The sequence below is a fragment of the Megalops cyprinoides genome, chromosome 16 (assembly GCF_013368585.1).
Source record: "Megalops cyprinoides isolate fMegCyp1 chromosome 16, fMegCyp1.pri, whole genome shotgun sequence".
NCBI classification, from domain to species: Eukaryota; Metazoa; Chordata; class Actinopteri; order Elopiformes; family Megalopidae; genus Megalops; species Megalops cyprinoides.
In genome coordinates, this window is record NC_050598.1 from 5246371 (window position 1) to 5267663 (window position 21293).

Sequence of the window (21293 nt, forward strand, 5' to 3'; positions counted from 1 at the left end):
GAAAGACGGAAAATAAAAATAAAGACAAACCTATCTTATTATTAATGATGTTCTACTATAAATTCAGTCTGACAACAGTTTCACCTTGTTTGCAGTGATAACTGCGGTCTGCCTTGATAGCAAACCGCTGTCAAATGCGTGCTTGTAGTTATCACAACAATAACCACGATGAACACTGTTAGGGCAATGCTTTGTGGGACTTCGCCGCTTCAGACATTAGGTTGCTGTCTCTAATTATTGATTTTTTAATTCGACAAACCCGCTTCCATTCTCTGCACCGTAGTGAATCTGGAGGTTTTCCTGTGTCGCAAGATTTTTCGGACTTCCTGCGGAATTTTGTTTTTCAGCGGCCCATTCATTTTGGACAATACCAAAAGATACGAATGCAAGTCCAAGACTTTGTTATTTGTTTGTTATATAGACTTAGTGGAGCTCTAAAAAAAAAATCTCATTTTAGTTTCCCATCTGAATTCCTGCCGTACGTGGGCACTTGTTGCTTTATTATCTTTGCATATCTTTTCACACGATTCCTCTGTTTACTGACTTTTTCCTCTTAATATCGATTACATATAGTGCGATGGGGGGTGACCACATAGTTTTTTGTTTTGTTTTCCTTTGAAAGAATATTTGATAATTGCTTGCGTGTGGTGTGGTTTGTCCAGCGTTGTTACGAAATTGCAGTGATTGCGCGTTCATTGGATAAATTAATCTCAGGTCTATCACGTTAAAGGTTTCCTGAGCGCAAGCATTGTATGTCTACTTCTTTAAGCTTCGATGAAGGCGCTCCCCATGTCTTTGCGTGTTCACAGGCACCGCGCAGAAAGCTCTTGAGAACAAAACAGCGAAGTAGGCGAAGGGCGGAGTGTCTACTTCAATAGACTCACAAGCCCGGAGCAATCTGGCTCGAACGAAGGCAAGGCGAGCGCAGCTTGGAGAGGCGGGTATGTTGAACGCTTGTGGGCACCCAGGAGACGTGGCGTTTTATATAGTCGACAGTGCTAGATGTTTTTGGCTGAAAACATTCTCTTGCCCTTGTGGGAATAAAAACTCAAAGAAAGCTTAAAGGCTCCCGAAAGCAAGGTTATTTCTTTACTTTCAGAAATACCTCCGACTCCGCTCATACTTTCACAAGGCGGGGCGTCGAAAGGCATCCGTAAACTCTCGGTCGTCCGTCTGAAGGTAAAATGCGATACTTGGTACAAATGTAGACTGACACTGACACTTTAATCGTGGAAACAGCCATTGAGTCTGGTTTTACCAATAATACACTCAGTGTGAATTCCTTCAGATTATTGCAGGGTACCTGCAGGCGTCAGCCGTATTGTACAGGAGTGTAATTCTCGCACAGCTAATTCTCAACAAATATGTGTGTTCACAGTTGCACGTGTAATGGGGTGTGGGTTTGTGTGACATCATTCTTTAAGTGTGCAGGAAATTTGACTGTAGTCGTGCGAAACTAACATGCCTTCAATTGCATTTATTATGTAATGATACTACCTAACATACCGTAAGGGAGATTGCCGCAATGGTTGGTATGGGTCCTAATGCATCACTCGCGTTGGCAGACAACTTTTAACATTGCTGAACGTGCGGGAGCATGCAACACTGAAGCATTTAGCACATTTCAGGCTGGGACTGAGTTTGGATCGCGAGCTGTAATTTCATGTGAGTACCTTTTCGGAGAGGTACGGTAAACTGGGCTATTGCGGGATGCATTGCGATTTAAAGGTTTCCTCTTGAAACTTGTAGCTATGTGGAAGGAGGTTAAATAGGAAGAGAAGACAACAAGAAAGAACTTGCTGTGGCACGGATATCCATTACGCGAAAGGATTTCGATTTGTCTTCTTTATACGGATTTAGCTTTCATAACAATTACCTAAAGACGTCCAACAAAGTAAGTAGCTTAATTCAGTTGCAACTCTTTTCCCTCCACTCCAATTTACGTTGTCGTGCTTTCTCATGTAGAGGTAGTAAGCTCACCCACGAACAACTGTCGATGCGGACTTTGAAACTCCAAATCTTAACTTTTTAACCCCTTCCTCTAATATATCCCAGTCCATTCCTGTCTTTCTCCCAGCTTCACTGAGAATTCGCCATTAGGATAGTTGGTTGAGCTAGTATCATTACGTTCGGTGAGATGGAGATGGAGGAGCTAGATTAATGTACCTCTGTTAAATTTGCGAATGGAGGGAAGGTAGCCTTCATTTTCAACGCTGGCCATACTCTTCGTCATATTCGCTTTTGTCTGCTGTCAGGGGCTTTTCATCCTATTATTGGTCTGGCAAGAACAGCCCGATCAGGTTTCTCGTATGTTGGCGCAAAGGCAAACGCAGTGGCTAGAAAAAGTTGTAAATTAGCTCGCAAGATGGTATTTATCGTGGGGTAGGATGCTGACCATTTTAGCGCCGCTGTTGACACTGATCATATATGACCCACACGAACATAAAACAGTCAAAATCATGGTATCGGAGCAACTAAATTAATAGTTTGCTGTACCTCGCCTACACAATATGGTACAATGCACAGTATACAATACAAAAATTCTCTTCCAGAATTTAGACATGGCGAGTAATGCCTAGGTCGAATAATAGGGATTAGATTATAGCGTTGAGGTCAGTAGAAGAATTTGTGGTTTTTGGTCATGAGCTGTCTGACCTGTCAGAAGCCTAAGTGTTTGGCAGAACCCAATTTGACTCTGTGGAAAGTATACACATGTTTGTTGTTGTGGACAGCCGTAAATGGCGCGCCTCTCGTATCACTCGGAACAATCTAAACAAATAAATAAGCACTATCGCATGATGAATCTTCTGTAAAGGTACCGGAATTTTCCGTTTTTATCTGATAACTGGGCCCGTATGACTCAAGAAACCGTGGCGAATGAACGAGGAAGAAAGTTTTCAAACAGTACATTGTGTCACTACAAATAGGAGTATCGGTGTGTCTTTAAACGAGGGCGGTATAGCATTGGGTCTCTGTCGCTATAGTTAGGCGTCGAGATGATGCCAAGATGATTCAGAGAAGTGTACGGACTCACGGGCTGGAACGTGAATGGTTAATAAAACTTGAGCCTCTCTCTCTCTGGCCGTCGAGGTAATGTTACACCTGGAATCTGGAAGTCATGGTAACGGCAGACATAGCCAGTCAGCTTCCCGCCCCGTTTCACCCACACGCGGGCCTTGCTGTAGCCCGTCACCATCTCAACTACATTTACCTGCGCTTCACACCTAGCCGCAGTACCTGTGATGTTTCTAGGTTCCAGCGCGTCTGTCGCGTATCTGTCATATCTGTCACGATATTATGCTTTAGCATTTTAATCACAATTTAAGTGCCTGTGGGTTCCCACACCTTGTTTCTCATAATCTCGTCTTTGAATTCCCCTCCTTTTCCATTCCATACTGCATTGAGCTGGTTCCTTGTTTGTTTAACAGTCCAGTGCACTCCTGTTGGCATCTTTGCTTGTGCTTGTTTAAACTCACAACACCCAGAGGATTTGAGATGGGAAATCATGTCTGTGTGTATCAGTCCCTCACTGAGGAAGAGGCTGGCCTTATTAAAGTTTGGATGTGTTGTGCATTGTACTGGAGGTGTAGTCTTGGTAATGTGTGCTGTCCTGAATTGCAATGTGCATCAGGAAGTCATGAGGGACTAATAAAGGTCTGAGGCTGATTACAGATTAGGCGCCAAACACTACTTATCTTCTTCACAATGCAAGAGTTGACTCCTTCATCTGTGGGGGGGGGGGGGGGGGGGGGGGGGGGGGGGGATTACTCATTTGAGGCACAGTTAAATAAGTTAGGGAGCCTGGAGGAAATTGGATTTGCTGTTCAATTATTACCAGGCTCTTTACCAACATCTAGCAATTGTGCTGCTTGGTCACTTCCTCCCCCCTGCTCCCAAAATTCAAATTCAAATTCAAAGTGTGCTTAATTGGTATGACTTCACAAGATGTAGCTTTACCGAAGAAGGTTAGAAATGTGTCATGTGATACAATACAAACAGCAATAGAGGTGAAAACAGTGTGCAAATTTTAGTGGAAAAATAGTACGTTTGAGTGCGCTCTCTCTCTTTCTCATGTTTGTGCACACACACACTCTCTCTCTCCTTGTCTTCTGTGAAGCGTGTGAGTTGACGTATGACCCAGTTTGAATGTAGTTAACTGCCCTTTTCTGCTCCTCCTCCCACTCCCTCTCCCTCTCCCTCGTATTCCCCTGTTAAGGCACCCTGATGTTTTGGGAAACACACTGAAGTGGGTTGCAGGGTCAAACAGGAGCCAGTTGTGCGTTTATTGTCTGTTTGTGAGTCATTCCACAGCATTCTGTCATCCCACTTCTTGGATTGGGCCTCCCTTTGAGTAGGAAATTCATGCTTTCATTGTGGGGTTTTGTAAGGCACAAAAAGGAAGTTCCTGTTTGTTTTAAAATGTTTGCAAAGTTCTCAGATTTAAAAGTCAAAGCCAAAGCCCGGAGCAGGAGAACCTCATTCCGTCCAGGTTATGAGTGTGCATAACACTCATAACTCATTTTACACCTTACTTCACCAGCCCCTTTCCACACACTTAGAATGCTTCACAACAGTACACACAAGGCAAAAAAGAACTGGAAAAAAACCAAATGAAATGTAATACACAAAAACATTTTAGAATAGTAATATAGAGTATAGAATATAGAATAGTAAAACGTACTCTGCACAATGACAATAGAGTTGAATCTAAATTAATATAGTCTAATCTAAAACAATAACATCTGAAGTGAAAATCACAATAGTGGAGAGAGGGAGTGAAATGTGTCACAGGGGAAGGATGAAAGCAAATCTTCAAAAAATGAAGTATGAAGGGAAACTATTGCAGGTGGTGCTGGGAAACTCCTCAGAATCTCTGACAGCAGTAGGTAATGCCTTCCAGAGCCATGGGGGAGTGGGGGGGGGGGGGGGGGGGGGGGGGCTCTTTGGCCAGGGGGCTTCGGTTTTGCCGGTGGAGGCAGCAGACAGGTGAACTTAGAAGGACGCAGAATGCAGGCAGAGGTGTCAATATAGAGCAGGGGACCAAGTGTGTCAGAGCAGAGGGCCTGACAGGTGAAGGGATGCATCTTAACATCAACCCATTGCTGACATTAGTGGGTGCTCTCACCCAGGGCATAGTAGATAGCTGGATACTCACTCTGACAACTTGGATCACATAACTCGCTCAAGGGTACAACAGTAGTGCTTTGCCTGGTTCACGAGACCTGCTCTTTACTGCCATGCTCATACACCGCTTTGAGCATACACTGCTGCTCTTGTATGCTCAATGCAGCCTGTTTAACATTTTAGAAAGAGATAGCAGTTAAAAGCATGTTACAGTCATATAGTTTGCTAGTTATTAAAGTTTATAAAAGTGATAAAAATGCACACATTTTTCAGTATCTGATAGGAATAACATGGATCATATCACACAGTGTAGCATAGGTGGAAAAAGACCTACCACTTGGAACACCTTATGTAATCATTGTGTTGTAATATCTTATATGTAATGCGAAGTACTCTATGCATCAGTAGTGCTTTGTGTGAAACAAAATAATTCCTAGCGTCATTGTGAAAATTACATCACTTATGTAACTTATGTCGACATATGCTTGTTGGTAAACCTTGGTATGAAATAGGAGTAACACATTCACAGGGATGTATAAGAAGATTAAGTGGCTTAAGGGTCTCTTGATAACGTACATGTTTGAAACTCAGCACTACTTGTGTTTCCTTTCTCTGTACCTTTTTCAAGAACAACATCCTAATGTGGTCTGAACAATTTGTATTACAATGCCACTATTACTTCCTCCCCTTGATTTCTAAACAATTATTGTTTTTATATATCACAGCTTTCTTTCTGTTTTTTACTCCTTTCTGGTCTACATAACATCTAAGTATCATTCGCATTTTCACCCTCTAATTAAGCATCCCCATAAAATAATCCTGCCTTAAAGTGTTATTGCCCCTATGTAGAAATTTGCCTGAAGCAAATGTCATTTCCCACATCTTGCCCAGCTCTGGACTGTGTTTAAAGGTTCTTGAATTATTTTAGCAGCTTCCAAACTGTTCTCACCCTCTTGACACCCAGTCTGATAATCCCTTTTTGGAACTATGCGGTTATTAAACGATGATGTTTCCCTTTCACTTTTTTGCCAAGGCTTGGGAGAGCAGTCACGTTGTGGACCTTCTCAGAAAGGGGCCACATGAGAAGCATTGTGGAGAAAAGGAAGTGAGAGGCCGGTTTATGAAGTAAAACCTATGAGGGGGGAGAGAATGAAAACCCTCAAGTGCCGCATTTAGAGTTGATGGATGCTCTTGTCCAAAGGCCGCTTCCTGGGCCGCGGGGGCTTGCGGCCTTGTGGTTTTCGCGGATCGGCTGGTGGCGCAGAGGAGAGGGTTTAGCGGAGGATAGCGGGGCAAGGGTGGACGTTGCCACTGAGAGTTGGGGCAACTCGGAGAGCACCTGGAAAAGTACGCCAGTCTTCGCCAGAGCATTTTAGTGAACGCTTAGAGCTTGTCTGGGGATGGCATCGCAGAGCTGAAATTGAACAGAAACGGAAGAAATGCTAGAAAGGGAAATTGGGCACCTGAGTATTACAGCTTCGGCGGAAGAGCTAGACAACCTTGGCTTTTGAGACAGTGAGAGGAGACGAACCGATTACTCGGGGGAGGAGACTTTAAATGCCCAGGCACGCAGAGTTCTGCAAGTGTTTCGGAACTCTTTGACTGTGGAAGGAGTGTGAGAGGAGGTGGGGTCAGAATACTGACTTTTAGTCGTGCCGTGTTTGTGTGCATGTATGTGCATGTCCTCCGCTGCCTGCTGTATTAGAAATATCACTGATCTGGCACACTGATGGTAACTCTTTTAACTTCTTTATTGTGGTACCATAAACACAGCTTCACTGCCAACTGAAATGTTAACGCAGCCGTGTTCTTTGCCAGTGTTTTATGCAGAAAATCAAGTTGGAGAAAGGCAGGAATTCCGTTGAAATCTGTGCGTGACGATATTTACAGATTTTATCACGCTGAAATTTCTGCCAAGTTCAATTGTGAGAACATTCTGTCATGTTGTCAGCTGTAGTTTTGCTTTCACCCACCACAGTAGGATGTTTCTGGTTATGCGTAGGAACACGGAAGGTTCTGTCCCTGCCCTGATATGCCATGTCACACTCTGTGGTGTCAGATGAAGCGAGCGTGCAGTCACTTACCTCAGTGCTGGCTGGAGGAAGAGTACAAGGTTGAAACGCTTTGCGTAGCTCAGGGTCAAGGGATTCAGCCCATTTCTGGTCTAGTTTTGCTCTGTCATCACCTGCATTTGGGCAGTCATCTGCAGTGCAATTCAGTGCACCGTATTCATCGTAATGAACAATGCACTGTCCAATCGCCAGTCGCGATCCAGTTTTATGAAGCGCAAAAAAGTGCTGTGGGAGCACATCAAAGGATGAGAGAAACTCCAAAAGGAGCTCCTGAATACAGAGAGTCACAAACAGAAAACAAAAGGGATCAAAGATTGCAAAAGGAGTGATGTCACATATGGCACGAAAGATCCCAAAAAAAGACAATACCCATCACCGCCTCACCAGGCCCCAATTTTGATTTTTCAGGTCTGCTGTTAACTACTTTTGTCTCAGATTTCTGTGGTAACGCCAAGACCCCTATGTGCCTATGCCCCTGTGTGTGCTTACTGTATGTGTGTGTATGCATGTGTGTGTTTCAGCAGGGCGAGGCGGGCGGGGGCTGCAGTACCATGGCGTGTCCAGAGGAGGGTGAGGTGGAGGTGACCCGGGTCGCGGGGCTGATGCGGCGGCTCCATTCCCACGACGACGCCCCCCTGTCCCAGGATGAGCTGGACTCCCTCAAACAGAACAGCGGTGAGGCACCTGCTCTGCCGCTCTGCCTGAGCTCACTATTAAAAATGATAACCTGTGGCACCTATTGGGAGGAGAGAGTGCGGTGCAGTGGTAAGGAGCAGGGCTTGTAACACAGTGCTTGCTAGTTCGATTCCCAGGTGTAGTGCTGCTGTTGTGCCCTTGGGCAAGGTGAATTGTCTCAATAAATATCTCGCTGAATAAATAGATAACATGTAGAAGTTGTAAGCTACATAAGTAGCTCTGGATAAGAGTGTCTGATAAACTAATGTAATGTGTATATAATATGCACCAAGTACGTGCCCAGCATGGTCCATTATAGGGCTGAATGACACAAGCTTTGCACGTCCAGCCAAACATGTTCCCCTAGATGAATTTTGATTTGGTGAAACAACTGCTACTGTTCTATCAGTGTTATGACCACGCTGTTCCCCTTGAGGGAAACACTACACATCCCTTCCACGGGCGAAAGAACCAGCATCTGTGGAAAAAGAGGCAGGGTCGATTTCCTCTGCCTGTGGAGCTGGCGAGACGTGAGACATTGTTTGCCGGCGCCCAATGTGCCAATTCACAAACCCACGTGTACTAATGGCCGTGCAGCAGAGCGGTGAGGTCTGAGTGGGCGGTTCCCATGTTGCAGCCACCTTTCCCTTTGCTCCAATTAAATGCACCATGGAGTGTGGCCTTGTGCGGTTTACTGGGTATCACTTAGGTCAAATATATTCTATAAAGGTTTGGATAGTGGTGTCAAAGCAGAAGTATTGGCTCCTGATATTGAGGAGTTGGAGGCAGATTCTCCCATCATCTCTGTCTTTCCCAAAAGTTTCAGTTACTAACATATGGGAGTACTCCGGCTAATTTAAAGTTGGTTTTTCTTCTCTATCGACAATTAACAGTGGGTTATTTAAATGCAGAGGGAGACCATTGTTACGCGAGATTGGTGATAGAGCAGACAGCTCCACAGAGACTATACAATGTGACTACCTAAGCAGGGATACAAAGGCAGAAAAGTAATTAAATCACACACAATATTGACAAAAGAAGTCTGTAGTCAATAGATAGCATGTCAGACTTCATTTCAGCAGTTGGATTTCCTGGTGGTTTTTTGGGAAATGTTTATTTTGGGCTTTGAAGCTGTCTCATTGGGTTTCATCCAGTCTTCTGCTGTATTTCTGTGTGGTTTTATGGGCTAGTGAGGCAGACACTTCTACATTATGTTCCGTCACTGACCAGACCTTCATATATATGACCTGAGGTATTGCTCCCTTCCAGACACTTTTTGTCCCATTCAGCCTGGATACCCACTGGTCTCTGATCAGTTGTCAGAGATTATCTGGGGCAGAGAGATGAAGAAAAAAGGGTAGTATTGAATACAGTTTGTCTATTTTATACATCATTCTGGGTTTCTATCCCTGTAGCCTATGTTATTTGCTCTATATGGAATGTATCCTGTTAACCTAACAGTAGTCAGAGAAGTCAGAAGGAGGCCAGCTGATGATGTTGTACTCAGTGTTTTATAATGCCACAAAAGAAGATATGGGAGAATTTTGCCCTAAATCTGACCTTATTGTGGGTTTAGATACTGTTTTTGAATGCGGTGACGATGACTGCATATGCATGGACATGGGAAAGCACTGTATGGACAATAGTAAATGTTTTGGTGTTGTTATAGTGAACTCATTGCCAGCAGACTTCTTATTGGAGTACTTCTGCTTTAAATTACCGGTGTTAGCATATCTTAGCATGTAAGGCATTGGTCAGGTTTTCCATGAAGGAAATCTATCACAGCTTGAAGCAGGCAGGTGCCCTGCAGAGTCCAAGCATGAAAGGAGCCTGAACCTCTAGCCCGTGTTTTGACGGTCAGCGTCGGTGACCCGAATCTGTTTGCTTCCCCTTCCCAGAGGAGCGCCCCTTCCTGGTGATCCACCACCTGCACGCCGTGAGGGAGGGGGGCGTGCCGCTGCTCCTGCAGGGGGCGCCCATCACCTGCCGGGTGAACAGCACGGAGAGATACACCACGCGCTCCAAGGTGCGGTATGCATGGCTCCGGGGAAAGGGTGTGGGGTTGTGGAGGGTCAGGGTATCGGAGGTATTAAGGAGGTGTGGGGTAGGGGTTAAGGAGTTGGACTAATAACCTAAAAACTGAAGGTTCAGTTCCCAGGTGTGGAGTCATTGTTGTGCAAGGTACTTAAACCGAATTAGCGCAAGTGTCCGGGTGTGTAACTGGTTAACATGTAAAAAAATGTAATTTATGTGTGTTGCTTTGGAAGACAGTGTCTGCAATGCAAATAGGTAATGTAAAATATGTAATTTGACAGTGGGGTTTGAGGTTGTGGGGTCTGGGATCTGGGATTGCTGTGTGTGTGTGTGTGTGTGTATGTGTGTGTGGGGGGGAGTAATTGGTGTATGTAACTGGTGTAGAATTTAGTCAGCATATATTTACTGCAGTGTTGTGGATTCATCAATGAGCAGTTTGATGTAGTGTTAAGAAGCAGGGCTCATAACCTAAAGGTTGCCTGTTCAATTCCCCACGAGGGCACTGCAGCTGTACTCTTGGGCAAGGTACTTAACCCACAATTGCTTCAGTAAATATCCAGCTCTATAAATGGATAAAATTGTAACCTATTGTATGTAAGCCCCTCTGGATGAGAACATCTGCTAAATGACAATAATGTAATAATCATTGTTTGCCATAACACAGACAGGTCACATGAGAACTAAACAGAAAGATTCAAATATCAGGCTAACAGAGATCCACTAACTACGTCTACTCTACGTCATTCTAAGTCTGAGTTTAGTGGATCAGTCTGAAACAGCTGCAATTAGCAGCTAGAATTGAATATCAACAGTTAACCAAATTTCCAGTATACTATTCCTTCTGAATTATGTTGTTATTGTTGTGTGGGATGAAAAATTGGATACACAGTATGACTATTAAAAAGATGTCTTTGTGGTTTTCAGTGATATTTGGGCCTTCCATGATATCATGAGAGATATCTTGCTTTGTGATGCAGGCTGACCAATGTGAAACCAGTGATGCTATAAACCACCACATTACACGTAATGAGGCTAACCGATACCAAACCCACAATGCCAAATGACCCAGGCCTCACACAGGACAGAGCAGGGACTGTTGCTAATTTTGCAAGCTGGGATTGCACCCTGTGTAACAGGGTTATTGGAAATGAGTCCCGCTGTGTTGCAATCTAATTTCTGGAGTGCGCAACATCCTCCCCTCTACCTCATCCGCGCCACCTGTAACAAGCAAGCATGTGCTGGCGTGAGTGCATGTCTGTGTGTGTTTTTTTTTTCTCCACGTCTCTCTCTCTGTCTCTCACTTCCTTCCTCTTCATGTCTCTCTCTCTCACCCCTCTCCCTGTCTCTCCCTCTCTCCCAGGTGCGTGTCTGTACTCTCTACACGGTCCGTCTCGTACACGGCCAGTTCTGCTGGACGGTGAAGAGGAAGTACAAGCACTTCCAGGAGCTGCACCGTGACCTGTACAAGCACAAGATCCTGCTGAACTTCCTGCCCCTGGGGAGGTCAGACACACCCCCCCCCCGCCCCCCCCATCGGCCCAGGCCCTCGTCAGTCTCGCTGCCATTGCAAAAGCCACTTCTGCTATCGCTGCGGTTTCTGCTTGTATTAGCGCCTACGCGAGTTCACTTTCACTTCTGCTGTCGTAGCAGCGGACGATGGCAGCAGCTTAGGGCTTGTCTCACCAAGTAGCCTGCATTAAAAGGCATTTGCCCCCCCCCCCCCGCCCCCCGGCCCCTGCTGTCTGGTCCACTCCCTCCCCCTCCCTGCTTTACCTTCTCCCTCTGACTTCTCACCATTGTGTTCTGCATTCCTCCACCACCCCCCTCTCTCTCTCTCCTTCCCGCCCCTTCGCCTCCGTCTCTCTCCTCACTCCCTCTCCATTCCCCATCCTCTCCCCCTCTCTCTCTTTCTATATCCCCCTCTCTCCCTCTTTCATCCCTCTCTCTCTGCCTTGTTGCAGATATGCTCTCCAGAGGCAGCAGCTGGGTGCGATGACAGAGGAGATGCCCTCTCTGCACGGAGCTGAAAGAGTCAGAAGGGCATCCAGCAAGCCGGTACTATACATGAACACACACGCATGCACACACACGTGTAAACACACACACACACACACTTGCATATGCACGCTGACACACTCCCACATACTCACATGCCTACACATATAATTATCTCCTTGTGATTCTTTTTCATCAGACTGTCAGGGGTGTGTTTGATTGTTCTGTCTGTATGGATGTGTGTGTGTGTGTGTGTGTGTGTGTGTGTGTGTGTGTGTTTGTTTGTGTTCCTGAGGCTCAGATGCTGTGGTCTCATCTGCGTCTTTGATGTGCTGCAGAAATACCTGGAGGATTATCTTAATGGGCTGCTAGAAAACGACTTCTGCAGGAGCTACCATGGAATGGTGAGTGTGCCATCTTTTCCCGCTGCACTGCAGACTCAGAGCTACCCACATGTCCTCTGAAGCCTGCGGGAAAATCCACTAATAACCGCGTGAATGCTTTGATTAAGAGTGTTATTATTGGCACCTGAGATACATGAAATGCCATTACAGCACAGACACACTAGGGGTGGTCTTGAGTATAGGTTGTTTAGGTCATCCTTGTTTGTTTCATGCCTCAAGGCTAACAGAGGCATTAAACTGGTGGAACGGGAATGTGTGCTTGCCAAAGGGCCATTTCACCCTCTTCCTTTCATGTTAAGTTTAGAATAAACCAGATTTCACATACAGACAAATGCATGTATGTATCATAAGGTAAAGGACTTGCTCAGCTAAGGGAGGTAATCGGGAGCCTCAGAAACAGGGTAATCTTCCAAAAAGGCAGGTATTTATTAACATCAGGTGTAGTGGAACTGTAGAGGTGAGAAAATGGGTACAGTGACATAAACAACAACACATAAACAACAAAAGAAAACGCAAAATTAAGTTGCAAAATTAATACTCAGAATGCAGATAAAATCACTAGAGCAGTGTCAAAATACTAGCTAACATTACAAATACTCAGTTGTTCACAAGGGCAAATCTCGCAGCAAAACTGCTCTCAGTCACACTGTCAGGGTGCTGGTGCTAAGCTGCATCATCACTGGATGAATATTAAAATGCGACAGCTATAAGTGTAATATGTGAATTGGGTATTATAGTTTTACTTTGACTCTGAGAAATTTCGGCTCCTGATCACTCACTCTGGTTGTACCAATGTTGCCAGGTTCTCTTTTCCAGACTTTCACACACTCTCTCTCCCTCTGTCTTACACACACACACACACACACACACACACACACACACACACACACACACACTAGCACACTCACACACATCTGTGCTCTGATTGCAGCTGGAGTTTCTGGATGTCAGTCTGCTGTCCTTTGTCAAAGACCTGGGGCCCAAAGGCTTGTAAGTGGGCGTGTGTGTGTGTGTGTGTGTGTGTGTGTGTGTGTGTGTGTGTGCGTGTGTGTCTGTATGTATACTTATATGTATGTGTGTGTTTGTACGTGTGTGTGTTTACAGTGACTTATGCACAGGCATGTTGCTATGTGTGCTTGCTATGTGTGCTTGTGTGTGTGTCTAAAGTACCAGTGTGTATGTGTTTTTTTTTCCATGTTTTTGTGTGCGTGTATGCACATGTGAGACTGTGTGAGCGTGGGTCTGTGCATTTGTTTGTGTACTTGTGTATGTGCACATGCATGTGTGTACTTTTGTGTGTATGTGTGCATTGTGTGTATGTGTGTGTATGTATACATGCATGCATGTGTGTATGGGTGTGTACATGTGCCCATGTGTATGCTTTCATGCATGTGCGTGTATGTGCATGCGTGTGCTTGCATGCATATGTGTGCACGCCTGCATGCGTGTGTGTATGAGTGCAGTAGCAGTGTGTGCCTGTTTTAGGGAGGGCTACATTCTGAAGAGGTCAGGAGGGCATCGCATCCTGGGCCTGAACTGCATCGGTCACCACCAGTTCTGCTTCCGCTGGTCGCGCCGCTGGCTGGTGGTCAAAGACTCCTTCCTGCTCTACATGAAGAGGGAGGCGGGAGTCATCTCCTTTGTGCTGCTCTTCGACCCCGAGTTCAAGGTCCTGGTGGGCCGCTGCTACACCGACACCAAGTATGGAGTTTGTATCCAGAACTTCACAAGGTGGGCCCACCGACAGACACTGCACTGATGGACCTGTGCACAGAATGAATTATGCCTATACACTGCTATAAATGCTTTCTGTGCATGTTTGTGTCTGTTCCTGTGTGTGTGGGTGTGTGTATTCCTGCTTGTGCATGTGGGTATGTGTGCGCATGTGTCTCTGTACATGTACGTGTCTCTGTGTGTATGCGCATGTGTATGTGCGTATGCGTGTGTCTCTGTGTGTATGCGCACGTGTATGTGCGTATGCGCGTGTCTCTGTGTGTATGCGCATGTGTATGTGCGTATGCGTGTGTCTCTGTGTGCGTGCACATGTGTATGTGCGTATGCGTGTGTCTGTGTGTGTGTGCGCATGTGTATATGCGTATGCGTGTGTCTCTGTGTGTATGCGCGTATGTGTCTCTGTGTGTATGCGCATGTGTACGTGCGTATGCATGTGTCTCTGTGTGTATGCGCGTGTGTATGTGCGTATGCGTGTGTCTCTGTGTGCGTGCACATGTGTATGTGCGTATGCATGTGTCTGTGTGTGTGTGCGCATGTGTATGTGCGTATGCGTGTGTCTCTGTGTGTGTGCGCATGTCTCTGTGTGTATGCGCATGTGTACGTGCGTATGCATGTGTCTGTGTGTGTGTGTGCATGTCTCTGTGTGTATGCGCATGTGTACGTGCGTATGCATGTGTCTCTGTGTGTGTGCGCGTATGTATGTGCGTATGCGTGTGTCTCTCTGTCTGCAGGACCCTCATCATTAAGTGCAGCAGTTACAGACAGGCTCAGTGGTGGAGCCATGAGATCAACAGACTGGCAGAGCCATGTGACTTCCTCAAGACGCACCGGTTCGAGGGCTTTGCCCCGCCCCGGGAGGACACTCTCACCAAGTGGTGAGGATCGAGGGCGGGCATAAGGGGGGTTACGGAGGGAGACATCACTTCCTGTTTTCAGAGAGGAGGGGATATAGGGATGAAGAAAGGCTTAGAGGGAAAAGTGGAATTGGAAGATTTAAGAAATTCTGAGAAAAATGGACCTCCGATGTGTTTAGTGAGCATAAATACCATTCCATGTAACCACTAGCTCCATTGTGCCATTTTTTAAGTTTTGCCTGTTGAACTCACGCCAGGTATGGATCTGTTGGTTAGGTGATTTACAGGACTGTATGGGTTGACTTGCATGTTGATTGACAGATATTTGTGTTGACTGACAGGTATGTGAATGGCAGTGGCTACTTTGCAGACTTAGCTGATGCTCTGGAGCAGGCCAAGGAGGAGATCTTCATCACAGACTGGTGGTAAGTCCCATATTCTCACTGCCTGACAACAGAATCCACACCCGTAATGCACATATTGTACCTTGTGTGTTAAACACATTTTCCATTGTACTACATTGTTAAAGGCCATTAACTTAGAGGGACTAAGTTAGGGAAGACAAAGGGACATCCAAAAGTCTAAGAAGATATCTTAGCACAGTGTGCTTTAATCAAGGGAATATGGGGTTGCTGAGAATATTAACCCCAAGGAATGTCTGAGGTTGTACAGACATAAATCAGTCAGGGGCTGTCCACATGGTTTGGGTCAACACTGGAAGGTTAACCTTTCTGAAAATCTCAACGGCAATCTCAAATGTAATCTCTTGTTCTGTACCCAGCAGTAAGGTTAGTAGGTAGACGTGTGGAGGTGTAATTGAAGCTGTGTGCCTTTGCAAAGCACAAGTAAGAAAGAGTATGCCACAGGTCATGTTTTTTAGTCTTCACACAAGCTGTCACTGCATGCAGAGGTGTAAAGCCATTCACTTTTTAATTGAACTGTTGATGCTCCTTTGGTTTTTGGTGTTGAAATTGAGTGTACATCATTTCATTATTCTCCTTTTTCAGCCTCCAGTTCTCAGTATCCGTTGTGAGGCTGGTCACACACACGTGCGCACACACACACACACACACACACACACGCATAGGTATATGTATGTGTATACATGTATGTATTACATATAAGACATGGGCCAGAAAAGTAGTCTATAGCAAAGAATAGACTATATCTATAGCAAAGAATAGACTATATAGCTCTGTGTATAGCTGTTGTATAGCTGTATTTTGTTGTACAGCTTACTCTGTCATAAAGTGATCAAGATCATATTATGGAAAGAGTGATGATAATGTGATTTGCAAATGCAGTTTGCTGCAGTCTGCGGTAAGAAAGTGAGTCAGAGCAATGCATCCTGGGTTTTAGACAGTGAGCCTGGCACAGGTTACAAAACCACAAATTTGCTCATGCTCTCAAGTTAGCAAAAACTAATGAAGAATCTCTCAGTGAGACCTATTGTAAAAATGGTGAAGAACTGTTAAAATGTTAAAATATTATTTTTCTATGTTGAAATCTTTAGTTAATGAGTTATCCAGTTTGTTGATGAATTACCTCATTAGCTTATTACTATCTTACGAGAAGACAGTGTAACAAAATGTGGGCTGCTTTTCGGAGAAGCGGCCAAGGTGCATGTGTCCTTGGCAAGCCTCTTGTTTTTGGCTGATTATTAAAAGTCAATCTGACAGTTTTGTTTGTGAGGCCAGACAGGAGCACCGGACTCGAAATTTAGCACGTCACATGGTTCTGGTCTGGTATCACGTGGCTGCAGGTCTGTGTCAGCATGTTTCAGTGTCATGACCTGTTCTCTCTCCCCTAAAGGCTCAGTCCTGAGATTTTCCTGAAGAGGCCGGCCACAGACAGCTACTGGCGCCTGGACCAAATCCTCAAACGCAAAGCAGTAGGAACCATTTGCTTTGTCCTTGTCCTCCCTTCAGGTTTTTTAGCTTCCCTGTCTTCTCTTTTTTTAACTCTGAAATGATCTCTGCCTGGCCCTCTCTCTCTTTCATCCTCTTGCTTTCTGTCTCCACCTCTCTTTCCTTTGATATGTAAAGATATTAATCCTGTCCCCCTCCACACCTCCTCACTGCGTCCTCTGCCGTTCCCGCCCCTCTGCTGCCCCCTGCAGGAGCAGGGAGTGAAGGTCTGCGTGCTGCTGTACAAGGAGGTGGGGGTGGCCCTCGGCATCAACAGCGACTACAGCAAGAGGGCCCTCATGAACCTGCATCCCAACATCAAGGTCAGATATCCCACAATGCACTGCCAATCCACGTAACAAACAAAGGTTGCCCCTCACCAGGGGGTCGGGAGTCGTTCCCAAAAACCTCTTCTTAAAAACACATTCATGTGTCCTGCCAGTGGTGGTTATTTATTCAGTAAGAAACCTGCACCCACTCTGTCTGGAAGTACATTGCATAAGTATGGTCCTGAGGCAGCCAGGGCTTTGGTCAGCAAATCCCAAGACAGGTTTTTATCATTGTCAGCTGTGTGACGTACCTTCCTCTAAATGCATTCAAACAAAATATATACACAGCACATTGTGTCAAAATGTGTGTGACTCGGTCTGTCTTTTCATTAATAAATTCATGTTTGTCTACTACATTACTGAGCAGACTCCTTTATAATGCCCATGGAGAGGCTGGCTGACAGTTCTCACAAAAAAGAGCAAATGTTCAAAAAGCAATAATTTATTTTTTAAAAACCAGCAAAGAAAAAGAACCAGGCTGAGCGCACAACCAGCTGAAACAAAGTGAGCTTCCTGCATTCCAGCCATGCACCTGTATATAATATACCTTTAATTAGGCAGGTGTTGCTTATTAACCGATGGCTGGTTGTCTACATGCATAATAATGACAATTACAATTAAACAATTAACCTGTTTGGGATGAAGCTGATGGTATGAGATCTGGCTATTGCAAATGTAGTACACTGAAAAACAAAGCATCCTTAACATAAAATTCAGACTTTAAACAATAAGAAAACAAGATCAACACCTCATTAACAAATTTCAGCAGTTTTTGAGACAGCTGAAGGGTACTCCTTTACAATGCCTGGTGATTTATAATGCATTCAACTCAGCATATACTGTAACCCTTTTTTCACAACTGGATTTGAACAAATTAAAGGTAAAATACTTTATTCAGGGGAGACATAGCAGTGTGTCACCTGAGAGAAGGTCATGAGCGCAGTGCCCATATCAAGCACTGTTCTGCACTGTCCTTGGTTACACTGTATTTTTGTTCCAAGTGTTGCAAGTGAAATTCACTGTACACACACATGATTAGAGCAAAGGAGGGTCACCTGTGTTTTGGACAGCCTCACAAAGTTTGAAAATCATCTGTCAGTTGTTGAAATGGCTATGTTCTGTGAGATAGGAGTCAATGCAGAGTGAGAATTGGTCATGGTAAGCTTTCCCTTAAAACAAGCTATGATTGATTGTTTTAATCTCCCCCCCCCCCTTTCATTCATCTCTACACCATCTTGTTCCCCGCCTATCCTCTCTCCCTCCCTACTTTCCGCCATCCTTGCTCTCTGCTCTCCTTTTCCCAGGTGATGCGACACCCCGACCATGTAGCCTCCGTCGTCTTATTGTGGGCGCACCACGAGAAGATGGTGGCCATCGACCAATCGGTGGCCTTCGTGGGCGGGCTCGACCTGGCCTATGGGAGGTGGGACGACAGCCACTACAGGCTCACTGACCTGGGAGCCCCACAGACGCCCAATCATGATAAAGAGGCGGGGCCAGATGTAAGCGCTGATGAGTATCAAAGGGAACAAAATGATCGTGTGTTTCTTCCCGGTCAAGCTACAAAAATTCTCTAATTTAAATCATTTAAAGAGGAAACAAAATGCTCATACATGCTGTATTGATTTGTTAGATGATGTTCCGTTTTCTACAGCATTACAGGTCATTGATTGGAAGCTCCCTCAGACTATTATTTTCCTTTTCAGTTCCTCTTTAAAAAATCCTGTGTGCAGCCATTGCTGTGAACAGTGCGTGTGATTTGCTCAGTCATGCATTTCCCTGGGTATATGTACAGATATATAAAAATACAGTTATATATATGTACGTATATGTATGTACATGCATCGTGCAATAGTATAAGCAAACATTGTGTATTTTCGGTCTCCTCCAGGATGGTGGTGACACTGTAGACAGTGGAGCAGGCTATCAGCCTCTTGCAACAGAACCAGAGCCAATTGACCCGGAGGACCTGAAGGGCAACACTCGCTTTTGGCTGGGCAAAGACTACAGCAACTTCATCAATAAGGACTGGGTTCAGTTAGACCATCCTTTTGAAGGTACGCATTCACACATGCAGGCACTCTCATCTGTGAATGTTGACTCAATGTCAGAAATCACCTTGATGAAGACTTTCATATCACCACAGCAACCCAAGTTAGCCCCCCCCCCCCCCCCCCCCCCCTTGCCCTCTCCTTTACTGTGGCTTATGTGCTGTGGCCTATTTGGCAAAGACCAGCTTGGTTCATGTATAGTAGCATCATGCTTGGTAGCACCATGACCCACACCAATAGGCATAATAGTCTAATCAAAAGTATACCTAAGGTGAATTTTTTTGAGTGATTGTGATTGGTTTCTTTGTTAAGTTGTTTGATTAATAGTTGTATGACTGTTTACACAGTACATTTTGGGTTTTTTTGTCCCCCTCAGACTACATCGACCGCTCTCAGGTGCCCCGCATGCCCTGGCGGGACCTGTCCACAGCACTCCATGGGAAGGCAGCCAGAGATGTTGCCCGACACTTCGTCCAACGCTGGAACTTCACCAAGGTCAGGGGGTTAAAGTTTATCAGTCCAATGTACCTCGCCACAAATTCGTGGTTGAGGCACTTAAAGAGAGGATGACCAGGAAATAAGACACACAAACTCCACAGCCGGTCTCAGAGAGGGTTTTATCTCACCTTCAATGCTGTAGAAACAAAATATTACATTATTTATTTCCTTACTTTATCCTGAAGATGTAAATTATTAAAATAGTGTCGATTTTTAGGAGTTTAATATTTTACTGGGATACAACAGCCTTCCGCCTATTAGGATTCTATTCAGACACCTTTGAGTGAAAGCTCCAGCTCCCACCCTGGCCACCAGCATGAGAAGTTGTGTTCTATAAAGTAAGACTGAAATGCACCTTTATACATGAAGAGATACCCATTTTGTACATGGGTGTAGAGGGTCTAGAATATCATAAAACTGAAGTTTTTCCTGCTCGTGTGAAGTTCTGTATAACTGCAGCACAAACATTTGATTTCTTCCACAGTACTTGCATTGTTTAGAGTCTGGTACTTTTAAAAAGCTGGTGAGGAAGAAGGCTGCTTTTATTTGTCATATCCTGCAGGCAGATATATGAAGGTGTAAGATAGTGTGACCGTCCTTTAGCACCCCTCCCCACCCTCCAAACACAGAAACTCAGGTTCCAACCAACAGAAGTAATATACAAGATATAACATTTTACAACACTTGCACTGTGTAGCTGTAACACTTGCATACTTTATGTTTACTCTACAGGGTAATATGGCACTTTGACATTAAAATGTTCTGTTGTAACATGTAGTAATGTAATGTACTGTCTGTACTCTTGTTCATATGGCCTTATTGTAATTCTTATTCTGTAGTCACTGGTTATTATCGTACTTGCATGGGTTGACAAACTGTATGTTCAGATGTGGTCTGTCCTTGCATGTACTGTTGTTCATATGGCCTGCTTGTATGCACTATTGTACATGGCTCTGGATGCATATGAATGTACCGGTCCCTCTCTCTGCCTCTCGCTGCTCTTGCATTCTCTGTTGCACTTACTGACTTACTGACTCACTCACTCACTCACTCATTCTGTTACGCATGTCATTCTGGCAGATCTTTAAGAACAAGTACAAGGACGACTTCTACCCCTGCCTGCTTCCCAAATCCCACAGCACAGCAGACCAGTTGCCCTTCACCATCCCAGGGTCCCAGAAGGCCTCAGTACAGGTAAGGGAGCCCAGCAGACATACTGTAAATGATCATGAATAAATGAAATTTGTGTAAACTGTACAAAACTGGTACAACAGCAGTGTTAGACCTGAGAGTGGAGCACACTGCTCCAACCCGCTGGGAACATACACACTGCCCTGGACAAAACAGTAAATCTCTGTGCACCAAAGTGCGGTATTTGCACATACGGTGTTATGTGATATGCATTTGTGCATGTGGTGAGTTATGTAAAGATTTGTGAGCTGCGAGAAGATTTTTGTCATAGCACTCAAATCCTGTTACAGTGCATTTTAGCGTTGTGGTTCCACAAAGCAATTGACATTATCCGCTGTAGATGTTTCCCGCTGGTGTGTAAGAATGTAGCTGATGTTTCAACACCATATTCAAAACCATAGTCCTTGTAAAAAAGCCTCCTCAGC

General features: G+C 44.9%; 1 protein-coding gene across 6 annotated transcripts in view; it reads left to right on the forward strand.

Moving 5' to 3' along the window:
* Nucleotides 1-844: 844 nt before the first annotated feature.
* The window catches only part of LOC118791208 (phospholipase D2-like), a 29513-nt gene continuing 9064 nt past the window's right edge, over nt 845-21293 (forward strand). The window contains exons 1-16 of one of the 6 annotated variants that reach the window (XM_036548502.1): nt 845-941; nt 7718-7871; nt 9770-9897; nt 11266-11408; nt 11867-11960; nt 12239-12304; nt 13236-13294; nt 13790-14035; nt 14770-14913; nt 15234-15317; nt 16705-16783; nt 17012-17122; nt 18433-18630; nt 19020-19185; nt 19556-19674; nt 20758-20871. In XM_036548502.1, the coding sequence (XP_036404395.1) occupies nt 7748-7871; nt 9770-9897; nt 11266-11408; nt 11867-11960; nt 12239-12304; nt 13236-13294; nt 13790-14035; nt 14770-14913; nt 15234-15317; nt 16705-16783; nt 17012-17122; nt 18433-18630; nt 19020-19185; nt 19556-19674; nt 20758-20871 (1875 nt within the window). In that variant the 5' untranslated portion in view covers nt 845-941; nt 7718-7747. Of the gene's footprint in view, nt 942-976; nt 1180-1523; nt 1666-1761; nt 1895-7717; nt 7872-9769; nt 9898-11265; nt 11409-11866; nt 11961-12238; nt 12305-13235; nt 13295-13789; nt 14036-14769; nt 14914-15233; nt 15318-16704; nt 16784-17011; nt 17123-18432; nt 18631-19019; nt 19186-19555; nt 19675-20757; nt 20872-21293 lie in introns of those variants that run through there. The other 5 variants (XM_036548501.1, XM_036548503.1, XM_036548504.1 and 2 more) reach the window with 5 other exon arrangements.